This window comes from Cervus canadensis, chromosome 26, assembly GCF_019320065.1.
Source record: "Cervus canadensis isolate Bull #8, Minnesota chromosome 26, ASM1932006v1, whole genome shotgun sequence".
NCBI classification, from domain to species: Eukaryota; Metazoa; Chordata; class Mammalia; order Artiodactyla; family Cervidae; genus Cervus; species Cervus canadensis.
In genome coordinates this window covers 49,583,621-49,608,509 of record NC_057411.1, presented here as the reverse complement: position 1 = coordinate 49,608,509, position 24,889 = coordinate 49,583,621, and the positions used below count along the sequence as shown (strand labels likewise).

The following is a 24,889-nucleotide window of genomic DNA, read 5'->3' as shown; positions in this document are numbered from 1 at the left end:
GGAGCCAGAGCCGGTTGGGGTGCTCCTTCCTCCCAGGCATGTGGGCTGAGCTCATCCACCTCCCCAGTGACCTGTGGAGAAAGCCTGTGGTGGTTTCAACGAGGCCACGTTATCAGTTCAGTCTTCCTTTCCTTTCCCCTTTGTTTTTTGTTCCTTCCTCTGATTAGAAGGAAAACTCATTCAGGCATAAAGGTGCAGTACAGCTTTGTGGTCGGGAAGAGAACTTGGTTCATTAAAGCTTTCTGAGTCTTTGCCTGGGACTGAACCTTGCTTTCATCCTTGCAAAAGCAGAGTTAGTGCTCCATATGCTAGACCAGTCCCGTGTTCTCACTCCTGTCTGTTGCTGTTGGGTGGCAGAATCTTTTCTTAAAACTCCATTTACCTGGATTTTCTTAAAATTCCCCGTATCCAAGCATGATCAGATAAAATAAGCAGTGTCTTCTCTCTAATTTTACTTCGCCTTGACTAGTTCCAGTTTTGTGTTTTTTTTTTTTTTTCTCTGATTCTTAATTCTCCACCTCTAACTCTTCAGCCCAGAGCACCAGGCTGTGAAGACAGAGGAACAGGGGCATCACCTGCTCAGACCAAGGCAGCCACTGCTTTCTGTTACTGCGCATTAGTTTTGCTGGTTCTAGAATTTCCTAAAAATGGGATCATGCAAGTCTGCCTTTTTGTGTCTCGCTTTGTTCACTTAGGTCCGCCTTTTGGATGGGACCATGCGAGTCTTCCTCTGTGCCTAGCTCGGTTCTCTTAGGTCCTTCTTTGAGATTCATCCGAGTTATGCAGTGGGGTAGTCTGTTTCTGCTTTGCTAAGAAACGCTCCCTTGTACGAGTGCTTTGCTATCTGTGACCCGTATGTTTGTTGCCGGTGTTGTTTGTCGTTAGCCACATGTTTCTTATTGGTTGTTTAGCTCGTGTGCAGTTATTGGTTAATATGAGCAGAGCTGCTGTTTTTGTGTAGACATGGGCACTAATTTCTCCTGGGTGGATGCCTTCCAGGGGAATTCCTGGGTCAAATAGTAAATGTCTGTTCAGTTTTCTAAGAAACTGCCAGCTATTCTGTGACATTGTACCACATGGACTCCCTGCAGGGAAGCTGCGATTCTGCTGCCAAGGCTTGCTATGAGCCGTCTTCCGAATTCTGGTCGTTCTGGTAGACGTATGAGGGCATCTCGCTGTGATTTAAATTTGCATTAACCCGATGATTAATGAACGTATATGCAGATGCATATGAAATAAACGATTTTAGTGGGGATTTATAATCCTGTCTCTGTGATCTGTCCAGACACAATACCGCACGAGCTGGTTATCATGGGTTGAGCTGAGTCTCGACATGAGGTGACCTGGGGTCTCAACACTGCTTTCTTCTGTCCGGTGTTTGGCTGTTCTAATCTGTTTCATTTTCATGCATTTTACAGTCCGCCCTGCAATACAGGTTTTCTTAAAAAAAAAAAAAGAAGCTGCTGGGATTGTGTTGAGTCTATAGATTAATTTGGGGGAGAACCTCTCAAACAGATGATTATAGTATCTCTCCTTTTGCTTAGATCTTCACCAAATTTTCTCAGCAGCACCTCACAGTTGTCAGTTTATAGGTCTCACACATGTTTTGTTAGGTTCATCCTTAAGTGTTTCGTGTATTTTAATGCTATCGTGACTAGTACCGGTTTTTCTTTTTCTTTCAATTTTCAGTCGTCCCTTGCCTAGTGAGGAGTTTTCCTGTTTTACAGAGAAGCTGACAGATAAGTAGACAGGTGAGAGGCATTGCCTCTCCACTGAGTCAGGTTGGGGAAGGCTTTGCAGAGGAGGTGATGTTTGGTTGCACCTACAGAAATCTCGGTTGGAGAAGATGAGTGGCAGGGCAAGGGTGTTTCAGAAAAGCAGCGCTGCTGAGGGTGGGCAGGAACACAGGGAACTCTGAAAATGAGAGGTGGCTGGATCAGGCCACACCGAAGCGCGAGGTGGGGGTGTGGCAGGTGATGAGCTTATAAGGACACTGGGGCCAGATTCACAGGGGTTACTGCTGGGCAAGGTTAGAACTAGTCGGTGAGCACTTGGGAGTCCTTGTGTGTTTATGAGCTTGGGAATGAGCTATTTTTTTTCATTTATGTATTAAAAGTTGTGGTAAAATATATATAACATGAAATGTACCATTCTAGCCATTTTGAAGTTTATGGTCCAGTGGCGTTAACTGCATTCACGTAGCTGGTCAGTCATCATCACCACCATCTCCAGGACTTTCCCATTTTCCCAAACTGAAACTGCATCCGTTGAACACTAACTTTCCATCCCCCTCCCCCAGCTCAGGGCAACCACCGTCCTACTTATTGTCTTTAGTAGTCTGACTCCTCTGGGGGCCTCATCTGAGTGGAGTCCTAGGTGTTTGTCCTTTTGTGACTGGCTTATTAACCTAACTTGGTACCCTCAAGATTCACCCCTGTGTAACATGTGTTAGAAGTCCCTTCCTTTTTTTTGGGCTGCATGGTGCATGGATTTTAGTTCCCTGACTAGGGATTGAACCTGTACCCCTTGCAGTGGGACTTGGAGTCTTAATGACTGGACCACTAGGGAAGTTCAGAAGTTCCTTCCTTTTAAAGGCTGAATCACAGTTCATTGTACGGATAGATCACTTTTCGTTTATTCACTCATCCATCAGTGGACACGTGTTCTTTCCACCTTTTGGCTGTTGTTAAAAAGCAGAGGACCCCAGACAGCAGGGATTAGGAGCAAGAGACTTTGACCTAAAATACTCAGTGGAAGCTTTCTTCATAGAACCCACCATAATTCCTGGCTGTTTTTATTTATTGGTATACTGTTTTTCTCTCCAGCCTGAATGTTAAGATTGTGTTTGTTTTGCTTATCGTTGCATACTCTATAATTAGGTCCTCAAGTATTTTTGCAAGTTTTTTTAGTAAATATTTAAAAAACTTCTTATAATAAGAGCATTTTTTATAATCTTATAATCTTATGTAGAGCAAATGTAATAATGTGCATTTTTCCTAATCCATCCTTTTGCTGCCATTCTCCATGTTCTCTTGATTGAGAACGCCTCTTCCTGCTCCAGCGTGTCACTGCGCTGTTTCATCCCTAGTGCCACTACCAGAACAGATCACCTTTCCAAAGATGGAGTTCGATCAATGGCACTTTTCCTGACGACTCGGAACTCTGTCTTTCATAGGAGTGTGGTTCCATGAGTCCAGGTGTTTATCTGCTGCTCTAGATTGTGATCCCGTGGGTGTCAGAGACTTGCCTTTGAAGACATCAAGTATAGTGTCTTAAACAAGGTCACGTTTAACAACTTACTACTGAATTAAATTGAACTGATGTAAGTGGAATGAAAATATATACTCTTGATATAGTATTTAAAACTCTTCTCAGCAACCAGCTTGGTTTTTGTCAAGTCTCACACCAACTTATGAATCAGGCTTCACGAATCAGGAAATCTGGTTCCTACGGTGTTGTCAGGGTACACACATTATCACAATTAATTAAAAAACACATCCAGATCTAGGGTTTGTCTTTTGCTCTCTTCGAAACAATAGCAGGATATTTTTATTAGGGCTTGCATCATCCATCCCTGTATTAATATGACCTTTAAGAATCACATAATTTCTGGAAAGAATGTCTCCTGTGGATTATTTATTCATTTATTTATTTTTGTCCTATGGATTTTTATACTGATTCCTTAGGGAGCTTCTTGCCAGCTGTGTATAATCCAGAAGGGAGGAGTTTTAGGATTCAGAATATACATACGTGCACCTCCTCCTTTAAAGACACAGACTTTGCTTTGGGATATTGATAAATGTTTTAAAGATTCAGAATCTGTGCTGAAATTGAGCCCTCGTTGTCCTGAGTCCAGTTCAGACACCGTGACGAGCAGAGTAGGGACCTTATTTATTGACTTTGTCTTTGCAGACTCAGATTAAACTAGTACCCTTGATTGGATGTCCTGAACTCAGAGGCCTTCCTTTATTCACAGCAGCTTCTGGAATCTCCACTGTGGTCTTGCCAACCAGCCCAGGACTGTTATTATCCGCATGTTATAGATGAGGGCACCGGGAGTCCCAGTCTTAGCGGTCTGTGCTCAGAGTCATCCGGTCACTCAAACAGCGGTCAGCTAGAGTTTGAGGGAATTTTAGACGTAGTCTGCCCGGGGGAAACTTTCCAGCCAGACAGCATCTAAAGCGGAGCTGCTTTTCTGAGATTTCTCAGCTCAACCTTTGGGCAGCCCATTTAGATGATCTGCAGAGGCTGTGGAAATATTTGGAAGAGTCTGCATGAAGAGTCTCAACTGCAGCCCTATAAGGGAAAATATGCAAGTGCTCTGCCGAGCGCTGGCCCCTTGGCTTCGGTGCCACCCGTTTTTGTCCCCACCGAGTCTCCCCGCGTGATCTCCTGTGGTCAACGCAGGCTCAGCAGAGCAGACCCTGCCCAGGTGAGGACTGGGCTGTCTGAGAAGATGAGTTTGCCAGGATCGCTCTTGTCCTGCTTTCGACGCGCTTGCTCTAAGACTATCCACAGGAGATGCAGTCACTGACTGGGAGGCGGCAATCCGTGGTGTTTTTCTCTGCAACTTTCTCTTCAGAGCAAATCTTAGGAATTTTGTCTGTTATGGAGCTCTGGAAACGAGCGAGTGAATTAATCCACCAAACACTTATTGAGGGTCTTGCATTGTTCCAGCTCCCACGTCAGGCCTGTGCTCAGCATTCTAGGTACAGAGAGAGGTCACACAGGGTCCCTGACTTCAGCCTGCCTCGTGTCGGGTGGAGGGAGAGACGGATTAACTGTGGTCTCAGATAGGGTGGGAAGAGCTTGCAGGGCAGGTGGGCAGGGGTCTCCACGGGTAGATAGGTAAGAGGTGGCGGGTAACAGGGGTGTGTAGGGGGTGTGTGTTGGGAGAGGAGACAGGGACCCAGGGTTCAGGCGCAGCGCAGCAGCGTGAGCCGAGGTCCAGGGCAAAAGCAAGCCTGGTTTATGTGGGAAGTGAGTCATTCAGAAGAGCTGTGGGCTGGGGGGTGGGGAGAACTGAGTCTGGAAAAATAAGCAGGGGCTAGTTCAGATTCTGCTACAAGGTCAGGAGAAGTCACTGCAAAGAAGAATGTAGGGGGGCGTTTTCCGAGGTGCCTCCGGTGTGGCCCAGTGGTCCTTAGTGAGAGGGGAGAGATGGGACTTTGTGAAACCAGTGCTCCAGGGTCCTGACCGTGGACCCAGCCCCTGGAGACTGTCCATAAAGGGCAGGTGCACGGCTGGCCAGGGATCCTCAGCTGCCCCCCGCCCCGCGAGTTTACGGGATGCGCCGTCTGTGTGAGGGCGGGTGGCGGAGATGAGGGCCCTAATTCAGTCCTTACCCTGGGGGCTCAGACTTTTATTTTCTTACAGGCTCACCCGTCAGTCTTTTCTTCTACATCTGATTTTGAGTTATAGTTTTAAAATCTTTTCCCACACCAAGGTTATAAAGGAATTCGCTTGCTATTTTTTTCTGGGACTTCAATGGTTTCATATTTCATAGTTAAAGATTCTAAAGTATCTTTAGCCTTTTTTCTTATGTTTGATGTAAGTATTTAATTTTATCTCCCCCCACCCCCCCACCGCCCCAAATGGCTACTAGTTGTCCTGACACCAGTTTTTAAGAGGTCTTAAAAGAGGTATATCTATGTAGCCTATGATACATAGGCTATCCTATGGGTCTGTTCCTGGACCTTCTGTTCCATACTATTGATCTTATTGGGAATTTGTGTATCAGTATAACACCGTTTAAATGATAGGACCTTTCTGTTATGTTTTAATAGAGAATATGGCTGGCCCTTCTTCATTGTCTTAGATATCCCTTATTTTTCCCTATAAATCTTAGAATCGATTTGTCTAGTTTGAGACACACAACAAAACAACCTTTGTTATATGTGTATTGGGCTTGCATTAAATTTACCTCATAGCTTGGAATGAATTGACATCTTTCTGATGTTAAGTTTTCTGTTCAAAAGCAAGGGGTGCTTTCTGTTTGTTCAGGTTTGTTCCTTTGTCTTTCAGAAGTGCTTTGAAATTTTCCTTATGTAAGTTTTACATCATTTACAAAGGTGTTTTAAGTCACCTTTTTAAATGGAATTTTCTCTTCTATTTATATCTTCTGTTTATTGTTTGGTATAAAGTATTAGTGTTGGTCTCTCAGTTGTGTCTGACTCTTTGCAACCCCATGAACTGTAGCCCGCCAAGCTCCTCTGTCCATGGGGATTCTCCAGGTAAGAATACTGGAGTGAATTGCCATTCCCTTCTCCAGAAGATCTTCCCGACCCAGGGATCGAACCACGGTCTCCTGCATTGCAGGCGGAATGCTATGCAAAAGCAATAGTTTTTGTATATCCTACTTTATTAACATTTTTGGTCACAGTTTTACCTTTTATCATGGATTCTCTTCCATTTTCTAGGTATGCTTTCATATCAGCTGTGCACAGAGATAATTTTATTCTTTTCTTTTCCATTCTTAAGTTTCTGATTGCATTGACTAATACTTCCAATGCAGTGTTAAAAGCAGTAGAGAAAATGGGCTTCTCTGACTTGTTCGTGACCTTACTGGGAATGCCCGGAGTGTTTCTTCATTAAGGAAGATGTAATTTTTGTTATGTGTTGATATCTTAGTCTATTTGGGATGCTGGAACAAAATACCACAAACAGGGTGACTTACAGACAACAGAAATGAGTTTCTCACGGTTCTGGAGGCTGGATGACCAAGGTCAGGGTGCCTGCCTGGTCCAATCCTGATGAAGGGCCTTGTCTGGGTTGCAAATGGCTGACTTTTCACTGTGACCTCACATGATAGAAGTGGCAAGAGCACTTTCTTGAGTCTCTTTTGTAAGGTCACTCATCCTGTTTGTGGCGGCTCCAACCACATGACCCAATGACCTCCCAAAGACCCCACCTCCTAAAACCATCACGTTGGGGGTTAGGTTTCAACAGAACTGGAGAGGGGGACACAAACATTCAGCCTATGACAGTGCATATATTTTACCAAACTAAGGCAATATGTACCAATTCCCATTTTATTGACTTAAGTCAGGAATGGGTATTGAGTTTCCTTGAAGGCATTGTCATCCTCTGTGGGGAGAATCATCTGATCTTCTCATTAGCTCTGTTAATATGTGAGTGATATCAGCAGCTCTTCTATTTTTTTTTTCCATTTGTTTTTGTTAGTTGGAGGCTAATTACTTTATAATATTGTAGTGGTTTTTGTCATACATTGACATGAATCAGCCATGGATTTACATGTATTCCCCATCCCAATCCCACCTCCGTCTCCACCCGATCCCTCTGGGTCTTCCCAGTGCACCAGGCCCGAGTACTCATGCATCCAGCCTGGGCTGGTGATCTGTTTCACCCTAGATAATATACATGTTTTGATGCTGTTCTCTCAAAACATCCCACCCTCGCCTTCTCCCACAGATTCCAAAATTCTGTTCCGCACATCTGTGTCTCTTTTTCGGTTTTGCATAGAGGGTTATCATTACCATCTTTCTAAATTCCATATATATGTGTTAGTATGCTGTAATGTTCTTTATCTTTCTGGCTTACTTCACTCTGTATAATGGGCTCCAGTTTCATCCATCTCATTAGAACTGATTCAAATGAATTCTTTTTAATGGCTGAGTAATATTCCATGGTGTATATGTACCACAGCTTCCTTATCCATTCATCTGCAGATGGGCATCTAGGTTGCTTCCACATCCTGGCTATTATAAACAGTGCTCAGCAGCTCTCCTGACGTGGAGCCGTCCTTGCATTCCTGGAATGGGTTTCTTCTGGTCATGTGTGCTATTAAGGTGTTGTGTTGATTTCTGTTTGATAATATTTTATTTAGGAGTTTTGCATTGATATTTATAAGTAAGGTTGGCCTTTAGTTTTCTTTTTGGTGCTATCTCCATCAGGTTTAAGCATCATTTTTGTACCAACTCCTAAAAAAAGAAAGGGTTGGAAATTGTTTATCTGTTTCCATCCTCTGGAAAAATGTATGTAGTAATCTTGATAGTTAAGCTTTGGTACAATTCCCCTGTAAAACCATCTGGGTCTCGTGCTTTTTTGTGAGGCTGGTTCTTTGTTAACTTTCTTTGCTTCCTCTATGGAAATTGGCCTGTATAAGCTTTCTGTAATGATTTGGTAAATTTTGTTCTGTTCTGTGAAATTGTCTATTTCACTTAGTTTCAGATGTATTTGCATATGTACATAGTAGTCTTTCAAGACTTTCCTTATACCGTGTGTAGGTATTTAAGGACTTCCTAGTTTTAGAAGATAGGAAGTTGTGGGTTGTGTCCTCTTGCCGTGTCCGAGGATCCCAAGGCTTAAAGTGAAGTTCTAATAACATGAGCATGTGCTGTGATAACAGTAACCGCTACTGTTTGTGACATGCCTGCCTCTGTGTGGATATCAGTTCATTTTGTCCTCATTACAGTCCTGGGATACATAATAATCGTCTCATTTTAAGGATGACATAATTTGGAGGAGTTACTCACTTTTCAAAAACAGAAATAGACTCACAGACATAGAAAAGAAACCTATGGTTACCAAAGGGGAAGGGGAGGGAGGAAGGATAAAGTAGTAGTTTGGGATTACAGTGTGCACACTACTATGTATAAAATAGGTCACTAATAAGGACCTGCCATGTAGCACAGGGAACTGTGTTCAATATCCTGTAATAAACCATAATGGAAAGTAATCCAGAAAAGGACACACATACATATAGAACTGCATCAGTCCGCTGAGACTAACAGCATTGTGAGTCAACATTTCAATAAAATCTTTTTGTTTGTTTGTTTAAATGGCCATTGCCGCTCAGCAGGCCGGTGTTGTCTCAGAAGGTCATCCACGGCGTGATTATCATGAAATGGTCGGAGCAGGGCCTTTGCAGTCAGAGCTGCGTTCAGACTTGTCCTGCTCCGTTCCAGCTGGGTGGCTGTGAGCATGTTGTTACCTGGAGGTGCTCAGACACTTATTTGCTTCATAACCTTAGGCAACCTCTGAGCGTCGGTTTCTTCACCTGTAAAATGGGGTGAGACCAGTTTCCGCCTCCTGGGATTGTTGGGAGCCTGCATGAAGTGATACATGTAAAGGGGCTAGAATAGTGTTCCATGCCTGTGATGGCCGTGTCGGGGAACAGGTGGGCCCTGGCCTCTGGTCCCCCTGTCTGTGGGGCCGAGTGAGTCCTCACAGCATCATTGTGAGAATTAAAGTGTCCCACGTAGATGCCGAGCACAGTGCCTTTCACGCGGCAGGTTCTCAGAAAACTCTCCTTCTCCCACATCTGCCCATCAACAGTTCTTGCGTGCTTTCTTCGTGGCTTGAACCGCTGGGCTGCTGAAGGTCCTCGGAGTTAAGCAGAACATAAAGCCTGCTCTTAACCAGCTGACTAGCTATTTTGAGGAAAAAAAACAAATCTTAAGGTCAGTCAGCGCCTGGTTATCAGCACAGCTGGTAAGAGAGGAAAGAATTTAGTGACTTGGGAGGGATTGAGTTGGGAGGAGCTTGCTGGGGATGTTAAATTAGAGAAGGCTAGGGGAGAGGGTGTTTAAGGGCCTGTTAAGGATAAATGGGGTTTGTTCAGTCTGTGGGACATCCTTGATACGTGGAGCTTTTCTAATGGTTTTGAGTCTCTGATCTGGGAATGTTTTGCATTCTGAGGTGCGAAAAAGAGCTTTGCTTTGAGACTCTTTTGGGTGCCGTTTCAGGTGAAAAGAAAACCACACAGTAGCTTAGTAAACAATGAAATGAAAATTTATGACAAGGATGCACGTATCTCAGGCAATTCACGTGCAGCCCAGGCTCACAGGTAACTGAAAAAATTCCAAGACGGTCTCAGGAATCCATCCTGCACCCTGTCAGCCTGGCGCGTCCTCTCTCTTGCCTCTGAGTATCTGCATGTCCTCTTGAGGGTGTAACTTCATGCTTTCTTCCTCTGTTAATGACTTTCACTCCCCGGCACGTAGGTGCCTATGGCAGCTCCGTAGCTCCTGAGTTCACACGTCTTCAGTTCCAGAGATCGCAACTGGCTAAGAGTTCGAGTCCCAGGCGAGATGTACAGAGGGAAGACTGACCAGCTTGAGCTAGGGTGGTCCAGCTCTTATGGCCTGGGAGCGGGGCTGGCGGCTGGTCTGCTGGGCCCGGTGGTGTAGATGCCGCTGTTCAGAGTCTAGCTTGTAGTTGAGGGCACTGTTCTCTGCAGGCCATGGACTGGGCAGGATCCCAGTGGTGATTCTAGGAAACCCCCAGCCCTGCAGTGGATCCCCAAGGAGAGCTCTGTGAAGGCAGCACAGGGAGATGGGTTAGGGCAGGTGCTGTCTTTAGTCCTCTTCAGATATTTTGATGCTGCTAGACGAAACCCCAGGGAAGAATTGCAGGATAAATATGATCTGGCAAATGTGAGAGAGGCATTTTTGATAAAGGAGTATACAGATGGTGATGAAGAGTGGGTCCTGCAAGCGTAACATAGATCCATAAACATTTTTAACATTTTTTGCTTATAGCTATTGGCAGTCCTTCAATTTCTGGGCAAGGTTGATTTTGTTTGTATTGTGGTGAAATAAACAGATACTTTGCCTACCTAATGTGAAGAGCTGACTCAACGGAAAAGACCCTGATGCTGGGAAAGATTGAGGGCAGGAGGAGAAGGGGACGACAGAGGATGAGATGGTTGGATGGCATCACTGACTCAATGGACATGGGTTTGAGCACACTCCAGGAGACAGTGGAGGACAGGGAAGCCTGGCGTGCTGTGGTCCATGGGGTCGCAAAGAGCTGGACATGACTTAGTGACTGAACAACACATGTAGCATAAATTTTCCCATTTTAAGCCTTTTTGAGTATATAATTCAGTGTCGTTACATGCATTCACAGTTGTGCAACCGTGAGCACCACCCGTCACCAGCACTTCCGTCTTGCCTAGCTGCAACTCTGTGCCCATCAACACTGACTCTCCCTCCCCTCCCCCGGCACCTGGCACCCACCACTGTACTGCTTTCCTGGCGGCTCGGTGGTAAAGAATCTGCCTACAGTGTAAGAGACACAGGAGATGTGGGTTCGATCCCTGGGTCGGGAAGATCCCCTGGAGGAGGGCATGGCAACCCACTCCATTATTCTTTCCTGGGAAATCCCATGGACAGAGGAGCCTGGCGGGCTCTAGTCCATGGGGTCCCAAAGAGTCGGACACGACTTAGCAACTAAACAACAGCGACGTGAGTTTGACGGCTCTGGGGACCTCACGTGAGCGGGATCGTGCAGCACTTGTCCTTCGTGACTGGCTGATCTCACTTGGCGTAATGTCCTCAGAGTTCACCCATGGGGTAGCATGTGTCAGACCTTCCTTTCTTTTTCAGGCTGAATCATTTGTCATTGTAAGAACGGACCACATTTTATTTACCCACTCACCCACTGAAGGACGTTTGGGTTGTTTCCACATATTTGGCTATCATGATTAATACTAGCAGCCCTTCGTTTCTGAGGTGTGGATGAGATTGTTTTCTACTTAGAATCATCAGGAAATTGTCTTCCTGATGGAAAAGACCGTAAAGACTAGCTTCCTCCATCCTCTTCATTTCATGGAGGGGAAATCAGGAAAAGTGAGCCACCTAGGACACACCTTGTCTGCTCTGAACTCATTTAACATTTCACTGCCCACTTATCTAAAATTATGGGAACTTTAGTAGTTATAAAAAGAGTGGCCTCAGTTGGGATCTTTTTTTCTGGAGGGTGTTGTAGACCTCAGTAGATTTGGGAAGAATCCCATTGACCAGTGGTTCTTGAACTTTTTTGCTTAGGACTTTTTGGTTTCAAAATATATGTCGAGAATCCAAAAGAACTTTTTATTGGTGTGGTTATATCTGTGGATATTTATCATATTAGAATTTAAGTCTGGAAGCTTTTTGAGATATTTATTAATATATTTATGCAAAGTAATTGCATTTACTGAAGTGCTATAGTGTGTGAGAGAGTGGCATTGTTTATGTTTCTGCAGGTATCTTCAGTATCTGGCTTAATAGAAGAAAGCTGGTTTCTTGTGTGTGTTTCTGCATTTTGATTGTTATGAACCATTGTTTTGGTGGAAGTACATAAAGATAGTCTGGCCTCACACAGATGTGTACTCGGAAAACAGCAGAATATTTTAGTGCCTTTCCAGAAAATTGTGGATATTCTTTGACCCTACATTGAAACTCAGCAAGTGGTAGTTTCTTAACGATTAGTGGCAATGTGGTCTCTGACGCTGTGTCAGAGAGCACCTCCTCTCGGTTATTGCTGTTTAGTTGCTAAGTCGTGTCCGGCCCCTGGAGACCCCGTAGACTGCAGCCCACCAGGCTTCCCTGTCCTTCACCATCTCCCGGAGTTTGCTCAGACTGATGTCCATTGAGTCGGTGATGTTTTCTCTGTTACGTGAGGATGTCTTCAGCTTATTCTGCACATTACCTGGATCTTTACCGACATGTGGTTTTATGACATCATGGTTTCCTAAGTTGTGTAGATCTTCCGAATGTGGATACGCCAAGCGATCACCTTCCTCAGCGTCATCCCAGCCTCACTGGGAAGGTCTCTGCTGAGAGGCCGTCATGCTCCTGGTGCTGGATGCCTGTGTTCGCAATTCTTATTTTCACCTGGAAGCGCAAACTGTATCCTTGGCAACAAATGCTGTCGTTGCTTACCTGGACGTGACAAGGTTTGTTCATTTTTGAGGGAATGTTGGTCGCATTCTCAGGTCTGGGTAATTGTGGTTCGTCTCTCATTTCTTCTTCTGCATGAAGACGGTGGCTCCCTGTAACTCACGGCTCAGACACTTGTCATGGTTCTTCCTGCTTCACCACACAGCATGTTAAAGAGGTTTCCTCCAGAGCTGAGATCTAATAAAAGTAATGATTTTTACTGCTTCATCAAAGGCGCTCTTAAGTGAAAGTAGCATTCTATAAATTTTATTTATTTTTACCGCCAGTGTGTAAGTGAAGAGTATAGTGACCAAGAGTCCAGCTGGGTGTCACTGCTTTGATTTGCACTAAGATGCCGACAGCTTGACCTCCCTTTCATTTGCACCATTAGTGCAGAAACTAGTGAATGATGACACAGTGTCGTGAAAATAGTTTGACCTCGTGGATGCCCTGAAGGAGTGTTGGCATCTCTCAGAGGTGCACGTCGTGGGGTGAAGCTCGCTGACGTCAGCCCTGTGGTCCTGTCCTGTGGGAGTCAGAGGGAGAATCTGCTTTAACCCTCGAAATGAAAGGCATGACGGAAGTCAGGACTTGAGCTGACATCGAGGTCCTCCCCGGCACCCTTGTTGTAACTGTAAATGCGCTCAGCCTTCCTGGGGAGGGAGCCAGCCCTGCAGAAGTACAGGGTTGGATGTTGAGTTTCTGAAACCACGTCCTAGTGGTTATCTGAAAACTATTTGGCGTTTTAAACTCCCGTCTATCCTTCTGGACACTGAAATTTAATATCATGCAGTTAAACCAAATGATGGTGTCAGGCTCTTGAGTCGTGACTCCATCTTTGGCAGCGTGGCTTTGGATCTCCTCCCAGCTGAATACCATCGCCTCAGAGCAGGGAGTGACTGAGGAGCACATCGGTCTAGAAGATGATGCATGAGCCTCTGAGATGACCTGCTGTTTAGCTCACTTGCTTTTCATGTTGGAAAACCAGAGTCATCCATCAAGCTAAACCTAAAGTGCTTTGAGTAAAACTCTTCACTCATATTTTGACATTTGCAAATTGACGGGTCTCACGGTACCCTTCTCCTCTCCTTTATTTTTAGCAATGGAAGAGTTAATAGTTGAACTTCGTCTCTTTCTTGAACTCCTGGACCACGAGTATCTCACCTCAACTGTCAGGGAGAAGAAGGCAGTCATCACAGACATCCTGCTGAGGATACAGTCAACCAAAGGTACGTCTGTCTCAGACTTCTAGTCTGGTTTCTACCAGTCTCCTTTGGCCTAGTGCTAAGTCGCTTCAGTCATGACTGACTCTTTTGCAACCCCATGGACTCTTACCCACCAGGCTCCTCTGTCCGTGGGATTTCCCAGGCAAGGATACTGGAGTGGGTTGTCATTTCCTTCTCCAGGGGATCTCCCCAACCCAGGGATCAAACCCTCATCTCTTACTTCTCCTGCATTGGCAACTTTACCACTAGTACCACCTTTTTGTCTCTAAGCCATCTTTAATTCACATCTTTCTAGAACACGTTCATGAATGAAGTCATTTACTCAAGTTGTCATCGAAGGCCTTACTGTGTGCCAGGGACTGTATGAGTCTCTGGGTTTAGAAAAATAAAGCCTTTAAGGAGTTAATGGAATAGTGGGTTCGTTGGGGGTCTCTAAGAGCACCCCAACATTGGGAGATTTGCTGGCACTCAGCATGGAGTTGTATTTTCTGATGGCTGGGATTCATCACAGAGGTTGTAAGGACACACAGACAGGTTATAAAGGAAAAAGACTCCAGCTGAGTCTGGAGGGTTCCACGTACAGGCTTCCTCATGCTCCTCCTCTCACGAGGCTCACACAGATCACACTCTCTGCTCAGCGACAAAAATGCAGCCACCCGTGTGCCTTGTTTCTATTCAGGGAAGCTCACTGGAGACTCAGCGCCCAAGGGCTTTCCTGGGGGCTGGTCACATAGGCACCCTCTGCCTGGCACATAGCCAAATCCCAGACTCACAGGAAAGGAGGTTTGTTGGCCAGGGTTCCCCAGAGGAACAGAACCCACGGAGCTACAGAGTGAGGTGGAGAGGAGATTTCTGATAAGGATTGGCTCGTGTGGTCTCAGAGGCTGAGCAGTGACACGACCTACCCTCTGCAGGCTTGAGGCCCAGGAAAGCCGGTGGTGTAATTACCAGACTGTAATTTGGTCTGAGTCTGAAGGTCTGAGAACGGGTGGTGGGGGAGGAGGGTTGCTGTCTGTGTGCATCCTGATCAGAGAACCAGGAACACCAGTGTCTGGAGGCAGGAGAAGACGGACATCTTGGCTCCAGCCCAGAGAGTGTGTCCACCCTTCCTCGGCCTTTCTGTTATGTTCAGGATCTCAGCACGCTGGAGGATGTCCACTCACACTGGGGAGGACCATCCTCTTTGCTCAGTTCTCCAACTCAAATGCTCATCTCTCCCAGAAACATACTCACAGAAGCCTCCAGAGATAGCATTCTGCCAGCTCTCTGAGCATCCCTGAGCCCAGTCAGGTTGGTGCACAAAATTAGCCATCGCAGCAGGTGTTTGGCATTGATTGTGTTGTTTGCTTAAACAGTTTAGGCTAGGCACCAACGTTAGACCAACCATATCAATTAAGGAGTGTTGGAAACACTTCTGAAATTCACGTTCCCCAATGCCAGCCAGGGGCACAGCCTTGCCCGCAGGCCCCGGTGAAGACAGCAGACTCAGGCCTATTGTGTCCTTCCTTTGGGCACGGTGGGTAAGACAGAGTAGTGGGGAGAGAGCGTCAGTGTTAGGAGAGCACCCGAGAGGAGGATGCCCCCAGACCCGCTTGGTGAGAGAGAGTGAGTGGGGTAGGGGCCGGGGGCAGTTCCTGGAGGATACGGGGTTAGAATCTTGAAGGCAGGAGACAACTGGATGAGATGTAGAGTTGTAAACAGCTTCACTGAGACATAGTTCCCATGCCGTGCACTTCAGCCATCTGAATGTGCAGTTCTTTGCTTTTTAGTATGTAGAGCCATGATTTGACAAAGTTAGATTGGCATTCCAGAAAGTTCTGCTGGTCAGTCTGGGGGGTGGGTTCAAGGATTTGGGACCAGATGGAATGAGAGCTGCCTGAGTCCCCAAGACAGAAGTGCAGGATGAGGATGGTGTTTTGGGGTCAGTCAGATCGAGAGAACCAGTCGGATGGAGAGAGAACTCTATGTGCTCAGTCATGCCTGACTCTTTGTGGCCCCATGGACTATATAACCGCCAGGCTCCTCTGCCCGTAGGTTTTCCCAGGCAAAAACACTGGAGTGGATTGCCGTTCCCTCCTGCAGGGGAGCTCCTGATGCAGGGATCAAACCCGTGTCTCCTGCATCGCCTGCATTTGCAAGGGGATTCTCTGCCACTGAGCCACCTGGGAAGCCCAGAGAGAGAGAGGCAAAAGTAGGGATGAAAGCTCGCTTTTAAGTGATGCTGCTGCTTCCCTGTCTGGATCCTTTCACTACCTGATTGCCTGTGGATGAACCCCAGGCCCCTCAGGCTGCCTACGAGGCCCTTTATGACATGTGGTATTCCTGGGTCGAGAAGATCCACGAGAAGGGACAGGCTACCCACTCCAGTATTCTTGGGCTTCCCTGGTGGCTCAGCTGGTAAAGAACCCGCCTGCAATGTGGGAGACCTGGGTTCGATCCCTGGGTTGGGAAGATCCCCTGGAGAAGGGAAAGGCTACCCCCTCCAGTACTCTGGCCTGGAGAATTCCATGGACTGTATAGTCCATGGGGTCACAAAGAGTTGGACACGACTAAGTGACTTCCACTCACTTTCACACTTCAAAATCCCAGACTCACAGGAAAGCAGGTTTATTACTCAGACTTCCCCAGAGAAATAGAACCAATGGGATCGAGCGAAGAGAGACTGTTGTGCAGTCATGTGGGCTTTGCTTTCTGTCTCTGCCCTTTACCCAGTCTGTGACCTTGAGCACGTTACTTAATCTGTCAATGCCCAGTCTCCTCCCCTGTGGAAAAAAGGGGTAGTAGCATCTACCTCAGAGGGATGTTGTGCAGATTGACAAGATGATATAAAACATTTCCAAATAGCGCCTGACACACGGCAGGTGCCGAGTAACTGTTGACTGTTATCTCCTACTCTTGCTTTTACTAGCAGAGGCAGCGTTTCTCACAGCCTCATCTCTGCTGTGTACACCCGCGTGTCAGTCACCTGAGACCACTGGTCTGAACAGGCCACAGTCTGGGCCTCCTGCCTCTGGAGCTGCTGTCTGCTCTCCCCTGGTTTCCGTTCCTTTCTTTCTCTGCCCAGTGGGTTCCAACACCCCTTCCCTCCATGCTTTGTTCTGAATGTAGCTCCTCATACCTTCCAATTCACTGATTTTCTCTTCAGCTCTTTATTTCTGCTTGAAACTCACCCACTGATTGTTTTTACAGTAGAATTTCCATTCATCCTTTATCTTTCTTTCTTTCCTTTTTTTCTTTTTTACTGTTTTCAGTCCTCTGCCAAGATTCTGGTCTTCGTTGTAGCTTCTGCAGGTCAGAGACTTTGTCTTTTCCCAGCCTGTGACGTCATGCTCAGCCCCTTATAGGTGATCACTGAGCAGTTATTTTTCTAGGTCTAGAAAGTTGAGCCCTTGACACGTAATGTGTACTGGGCCCAAATTAGTGTCTTCCTGTTCCCTGCTCCCCACATCTCCTGAGAGTCCGGTGTACATCTGTTTGTCTTCCCAATGTGAATGCGATGGCTTGAAGGTGTGAGAGTCTGTCAGTCTTGTCAGCAATGAGCAAGTGTGTTAACCGCATCCAACCCCTGGATGATGCTCAGTGCAGGCTCACTAATTCCCGGGGAAGCGTCTGCCCCCTCAGTACATGGGTAAGCACTAGCCTGGGCAGAAGTTCAGAAAAGGCTGCTCGCCTGGACAAACAGCCCGGCCTCGGGAAGAATGTCCACCTTGGTACCAGCTCCATCATGCTTCCTGCCCGTGTTCTAGTTAAGTGCTGTAACCCTTTTTTTTTTTTTTTGGTCCAGCTGTGGATCTTTCACCTGTTGAATGAGGCAGAAGAATACTTACCTTGCAGGACTGTTGTAGAGGATTAGAGAAAGTAAACATTTGTGATGTGTTCAGTGTGGGGTCAAGGAGGTGGCAGCTGTTCACAGCTTGCTTCTCTTCCTCATCCAGTTTAGTTCAGTTCAGTCGCTCAGTCATGTCCAACTCTTTGCGACCCCATGGACTACAGCACGCCAGGTTTCCCTGTCCATCACCAACTCCCAGAGTTTGCTCAAATTCATGTCCATTGAGTCGGTGATGCCATCCAACCATCTCATCCTCTGTCGTCCCCTTCTTCCCCTGCCTTCAATCTTTCCCAGCATCAGCGTCTTTTCCAATGAGTCAGTTCTTCGAATCAGGTGGCCAAAGTACTGGAGTTTCAGCTTCAACATCATTCCGTCCATTGAATATTCGGGACTGATTTCCTTTAGGATGGACTGGTTGGATCTCCTTGCAGTCCAAGGGACTCTCAAGAGTCTTCTCCAACACCACAGTTCAAAAGCATCAATTCTTCGGCGCTCAACTTTCTTTATAGTCCAACTCTCACATCCATATGGGCTTCCCTTGTGGGTCAGCTGGTAAAGAATCTGCCTGCAATGTAGGAGACCTGGGTGTGATCCCTGGGTTGGGAAAATCCCTTGGAGAAGAGAACGGCTACCCATGCCAGTATCCTGGGCTGGAGAATTCCGTGGACTGTATAGTCCGTGGGGTCGCAAAGAGTCAGACACGACTGAATGACTTTTACTTTCTTTCACATCCATACATGACTACTGGAAAAACCATAGCTTTGACTAGATGGACTTTGTTTGGCAAAGTAACGTCTGTGCTTTTTAATATTCTGTCTAGATTGGTCACAGCTTGTCTTCCAAGGAGCAAGCCTTCCTCATCCTCATTTGTGGTTTTGGCGCAGGTTTTGAAGTGAAGGATCATGCCACGAAGCCGGAGACCCCGAGCAGCCTGCCGGCCCCTCCCCAGATGCCTTTGCCCGAGATCCCACAGCCGTGGCTGGTGAGTGCAAGACCCACCATCAACTTTTTCAGAGTCCACATGTACGCGTTAATATACAGTATCTGTTTTCCTTTTTTCTGACTTACTTCTCAGACTCTGAGTTCATCTGTGTCTCTGCAAATGACCCAGCTTCATTCGTTTTTGTGGCTGAGTCATATGCCATGGTGTCTGTATACCACAGTGGTATAGACAGTGTGACATATGAAGCAGAAACGGAGATGCAGTCTTAGAGAACATGCGTATGGACACCACGGGGGAGGAGGTGTGGAATGAACTGGGAGGCTGGAGTTGCTGTGGGCACACTGCTCTGTGAGAAGCAGGCAGCGATGAGGAGCCGCTGCACGGCGCAGGGGACTCCCCTCCGTGCTCTGTGCTGACCTACAGTGGGAGGCGATCCAGAGAAAGAGGGGATGCGTGCACACGCATGGCTGATGCACGTGACTGTACAGTGGAAACCAACAGCGTTGCAAAGCAAGTGCACCTCAATGAAAATGGAAAAAAAAATGTCCCACATTCAGGAGAATCACTGGACACCTGGGTTGTTTTTGGTTCCAGGGCAGGTGATAAAAGCCTGATTCTGCAAGAAAAGAGGCCTTGGTTTGCCCAAGGTGTCCCTATATGAGTGTGTTTTGGGGAGCTAGTAACGGTTAAGTGGGAGGCTGTAGGTGTGGCCTTCCCATAGGAGGCTGCTGGTCCTCTGAAAATTGCTGGAGCTACAGGTCCATGGGAATCTATTCTTAAGTCAGATTTTTTAAAAAAAAAAAAGCCAGATGATTTATCAGCAAAACAATGGCAATAGAGTCTAGTGACATGCCCCTCTCTGCTGTTAGCTCTGAATTTGAATACCCATAGCCTGAAACTTTAATATTCATTGTTATGCTTCTTTCTGGGATTAAATATCCTTTTTTTTCCCTCCAGAAGAAAAACATGTACATAGTCCAGGAATGTGTATTTTATTTGATCTTCTGCATTCAAAATTTGTTTTGGAATTCTCTGGCTATTTTTGTGATGTGGGGATATTCATGTTTGCCATTCATGGCCCACTCAGCTTTTTCTGCCTTTCGCTATTTTCTAATTTGCTTTCTCAGGAAAACTAGGCTGTCATTCAAAATTACAGCAGTATCAGTTACTTAGCAACTCTCTTCCTGATGTTTGCTTTCTGTATGAATCATCTGATCGTCTGTCCACCCGGAGAAGAGCTGCAGGGAGGCAGGGCCGCAGCTTGTTTGTCTCGTCCCTGCCTGAGTCCCAGCGCGGGGCCGGTGTCCTGTGGGTGCTCCGTGATGATCACTGGAGAGGGGGCGGAACGAGCTGAGTGCTCACTGGGTCCCCACCACCTGTCACAGGTCGTGCTTGCCCCCTTTTCACTTATAATTTCATTTAATCCCCACAACCTGACCTCAGAGAACCCTGAAACGCCTCTGAACATGTGAAGGCTGTGTATATCCACTTTACAGAAAAGGAAATGTGGATCCACTGGCAAAGGGGCAGCCCAAGGTGAGGGGGAAAGGCACAAGCAAATTTTTGTAGCCTATTCTTTGGATTTCAAATCCAGTCTTTTCCCAACAGTACTGTCAGTATTTGTGGGGGTGAGGCAGCAAAACTGGCGTGAGCAGTCACAAGCATTCACAGCCGGGAGAAGGTTTTGTCAGGAACCGCAAGCCTGTTTCTGCACCGGGAGCTGGGGAGGCAGCAGGGCCCAGGGTGCAGTCGGGAGTGGCTGCCTGCTTCCAGGCACCGGCTCTGACACTCACTCTGTGGGTTCAGACTGTAGCTTTCACATCTCTGTGTCTGAGATGCCTCATTCTGAAACGAGTGTGCTAACGACATCACCAACTCGATGGACATGAATTTGAGCAAGCTCTGGGAGTTGGTGATGGACAGGGAAGCCTGCTGCGCTGCAGTCCACGGGGTTGCAAAGAGTCGGACGCGACTGAGCGGCTGAACTGAACTGAACTGAATAGTACTTAGTGAGTTGTTGTGAGACTGAGAAGCGGCGCTGTGCCTCACGTGCTGGGACTATCTACCTTGCATCTGTTACGCCCTGTGCGAGAGCCGGGTGTTCCTATGTAGGGCAGTGCTTCTTAGAATTTTGGGGAACTTGTTAAAATGAGCGTTCTGGGCTTCCCTGGTGGCTCAGTGGTAAAGAATCCACCTGCCAGTGCAGGAGATGTGGGTTCCATCCCTGGTCTGGGAAGATCCCACATACTGAAAAGTAACTAAGCCCGGGTGCCGTGACTACTGAGCCTGTCCTCTAGAGCCCGGGAACCACAACTCCTGAGCCTGTGCCCTAGAGCCCGGGAACCACGACTACTGAGCCTGTACCCTAGAGCCCGGGAACCACGACTACTGAGTCTGCGCTCTAGAGCCCGGGAACCGCCGCTACTGAACCTGTGCTCTAAGAGCCTGAGAGCAACAACTACTGAAGCCCTTGTGCCCTAGAACTCATGCTCCACAGCACGAGTATTCTCCTGCTAGTTTTTCAGGGCACTCGCTACTCAGCGAGTGAGCCCATCATTCTGTAAGCTGCCTTTGGTGAGTTGGCTTCTGTCCAGCTGGTCGTGTGCTGTTGGCACGCTGACTTCCAGGAGATTTGGCTGGTGGTAGAGTAGAGATGTGGTGGGTAGGAATCTATGCCAGGCAGACAGCATATCACAGATTAAAGCACAAGCCCGAGAAAGACCCCGAAGGACTGAAGCCTGCAGGCCCCTCTGTGTGGCTGAGTGATAGGGTTTGGGTGGCTCGTCCGTGGGTGAGGCTGGAACACACCGAGGTGGGGGTTAAACCTTGAGGGGCTGTGGGCCTGCCTGCAGAGCAGATCGGACCATCCTTGGAGCAACTCTAAGTGATCAAAGGGGATTTGTTTCTAATGTGAGACTTAGGATGCTCCAACCTGGTGTTATTTCATTTATTTGAGCCACAATTGCATTTTCAACTCTTTTATGGCATGTATCAAAGGAATACTGCCTTTTATCACAGCTGTGTGTATTACGATCCCTGAGAAATGAGTCCTTTTCTGTCTTTTTAGCCCTTTTAGTGTTGAACATTGCTTTTTGCAATCGTTATCAAGTGTCTCTTGACGTCCTTTTTTCCTGGACATTAGAGAGGCTAGGCAGGCAGGCGGGGTCACATTGGCCGCTTTTCTGAGTACGCTTAGCATCCTGTCACCCCCCATTTCAGGCCTGACAGGCCCCTAACTGAGGGCCCTCACCTGGCTCTGTGAGGCCCTCTTGGGCATTAGTGCTCCCCTCTGGTTGGCTGACACCTAAGTGAGCTCCACCTGACCGCCCAACAGAATGTGGCAGAGACCAGATGGACCTCTATGCCCCATCATTGGTGAATTACACTCAGGTGATAGAAGTGAAAGACGGGGGAGGGTGGGATCCAGTGGACCTCTAAAATTTATCCATTTGGGGTAATTGCAAACTTTATGCCCATTGATCAGCAGTGCCTCTTTTTGACGTTCTCTTCATTGCACTAAATTTTAGCCTTCTGAAGATGGTGTGTGTTCCTCTCCTTTGTGTTCCTCATGTCCCAGCAGAAAACGCTGGGACAACCGCTCCAGGTCAGGGCCACATCAAAAAGCCCGCCTTGTCACGCCGATGATGCTTCTGTACAGGAAGGGAACAGTGCACGTTTCCGTTTTGCCCTTAGAGTCCATGCGCCTGCAGCCCAGGGTCCTGGATGAGCCGGCGACCCCTTCGGTGTGGCCTGTAGGTCAGGCGGTGGGAATGTGGGCCTGTGCTCTTCGAATTCAGAACCGCTCTCAACCCTTGAGGTCACAGGGTGGGGTGCAGCGCCTTTGACAGCCCCTCCAGCTCCCTCACTCTCCTGGGGAGACTGGAGCAAGCCAAAGTATGCATATGCATCATGAAAACATTTCTGGGAAGGGCTGCGCTTTTCAACAGATTCTTGTTTTTGTTTCACACTGAGAGCTGTGCAGCTATCAAAGGCCTGGTCCTTAGTTAGCATGCAGCCGGTGCAGAGGGAGCGTTTGTGAAGGAGGCCGGTTCATCCGGAAATGGGTCCCATCTGTGTTGACCTTGGCTGCCTGGCCCCACCGCCCAGCCCACCAGCCGGGGCTGATACAGACCACTGGGGATTGTGCTTCCTGCCCTCCCCTCCTCCGCTCCAGAGTAGCAGGGGGTCCTCAGAGGCGGAGACCTCACACCTCCTGCTGAGCGAGACGAGCAAGGACGCTTCTCTGGGGGCTGCAGACAATACGGATGATACCTCATCAAGGCATTTTCCAGAAATGTTTTTATTTGCTCACTTAAGTGGTCACTCCAGTATTCTTGCCTGGAGAATTCCATGGACAGAAGAGCCTGGTGGACTCCAGCCCACGGGGTCGCAATGAGTCGGACACGACTGAGCTGACTTACATGGTGTTTAGATGGGGGTGTGCATGTGTGCTCAGTTATGTCTGACTTGCTGTGACCCCATGAATTGTAGCCCATCAGACTCCTCTGTCCATGGGATTTCCCAAGCAAGAACACTGGAGTGAATCGAAAGAGACACGTGTACCCCAGTGTTCACTGCGGCACTGTTTACAATAGCTAGGACATGGAAGCAACCTAGATGTCCGTCGGCAGACGAATGGAGAAGGAAGTTGTGGTACGTCTACACAGTGGGATAGTACTCAGCTGTTAAAAAAGACCGCATTTGAGTCAGTTCTAGTGAGGTGGATGAAACTGGAGCCTATTATACAGAGTGAAGTAAGCCAGAAAGAGAAACACCAATACAGTATATTAATGCATGTATATGGAATTTAGAAATACAGTGATGACAGCCCTATATGCAAGACAGCAAAAGAGACACAGGTGTAAAGAACAGACTTTTGGACTATGTGGGAGAAGGCGAGGGTGGGACAATGTAAGAGAATGGCATTGAGACATGTGTATTAACTGTACGTAGAGATGGCCAGTGCAAATCCGATGCATGAAGCAGGGCACCCAAAGCTGGTGCTCTGAGACAACCCAGAGGGATGGGGTGGGGAGGGAGTTGGGAGGGGGGTTCGAGATGGGGGGACATGTACACTCATGACTGATTCATATCAATGTATGGCAAAAACGACAATATTGTAAAGTAATTAGCCTCCAATTAAAAAAAAAAAAGACTACTGGAGTGAGTTGCTGTTTCCTCCTCTAGGGGATCTTCTTGACCCAGGGATTGAACCTGCGTGTCCTGCATTGACAGATGGATTCTTTACCACTGAGCCACTGGGAAAGCCCCATTTAGATTGGGTAGAAGATAGTAGTTTAGTGTTTTGATGTTTTTAGGCCAGACCCTATGTAAATATGATGAATTACTATGCCAATAGGTAATAGGTCATTTTTTTTTTATTATGGTAAAACATATGTAACACAGACTTTATCATTTTAATCATTGGTCAGTGTCCCATTTAGTGATGTGAGACTTTATTTTCTTGGGCTCCCAAATCACTGCAGATGGTGACTGCAGCCATGAAATTAAAAGACACTTCCTCTTGGTAAGAAAAGCCATGACCAATCTAGACAGCATATTAAAAAAGCAGAGACATTACTTTGTCGACAAAGGTCCGTCTAGTCAAAGCTATGGTTTTTCCAGTAGTCATGTATGGATGTGAGAGTTGGACTATAAAGAAAGCTGAGCACTAAAGAATTGATGCTTTTGAACTGTGGTGTTGGAGAAGACTCTTGAGAGTCCCTGGGACTGCAAGGAGATCCAACCAGTCCAACCTAAAAGAAATCAGTCCTGAATATTCATTGGAAGGACTGATGTTGAAGCTGAAATTCCAATACTTTTGCCACCTGATGTGAAGAACTGACTCATTGGAAAAGACCCTGATGCTGGGAAAGATTGAGGGCAGGAGGAGAAGGGGGTGAAAGAGGATGAGATGGTTGAATGGCATCACCAACTTAATGGGCATGAGTTTGAGTAAGCTCCAGGAGTTGGTGATGGACAGGTAGGCCTGGCATGCTGCAGTCCATGGGGTCGCAAAGAGTCAGACATGACTGAGCGACTGAACTGAACTGAGTTTAGTTGTGTAAAGTACATACGTATTTTTGTGCAGCCCTTACCACGACCATCTCCAGAACTTTTCATCTTTCCAGACTGACACCCTGTCCCAGTGAACAGGGCTCCCCTCCGCCAGCCCCTGGAGCCAGCATTCTACTTCCTGTCTCTCAGAAACTGAGGTTTTGGTCCC

At 47.1% G+C, this 24,889-nt stretch overlaps 1 protein-coding gene across 2 annotated transcripts in view; it reads left to right on the top strand.

Moving 5' to 3' along the window:
• AFAP1 (actin filament associated protein 1) overlaps positions 1-24,889 on the top strand; it is a 147,780-nt gene that overhangs the window by 41,096 nt on the left and 81,795 nt on the right. For both annotated transcript variants that reach the window (XM_043447567.1, XM_043447566.1), the window contains exons 2-3: positions 13,766-13,894; positions 18,605-18,702. In XM_043447567.1, coding sequence (XP_043303502.1) covers positions 13,768-13,894; positions 18,605-18,702 — 225 coding nt within the window. In that variant the 5' untranslated portion in view covers positions 13,766-13,767. The remainder of the gene's footprint in view (positions 1-13,765; positions 13,895-18,604; positions 18,703-24,889) is intronic.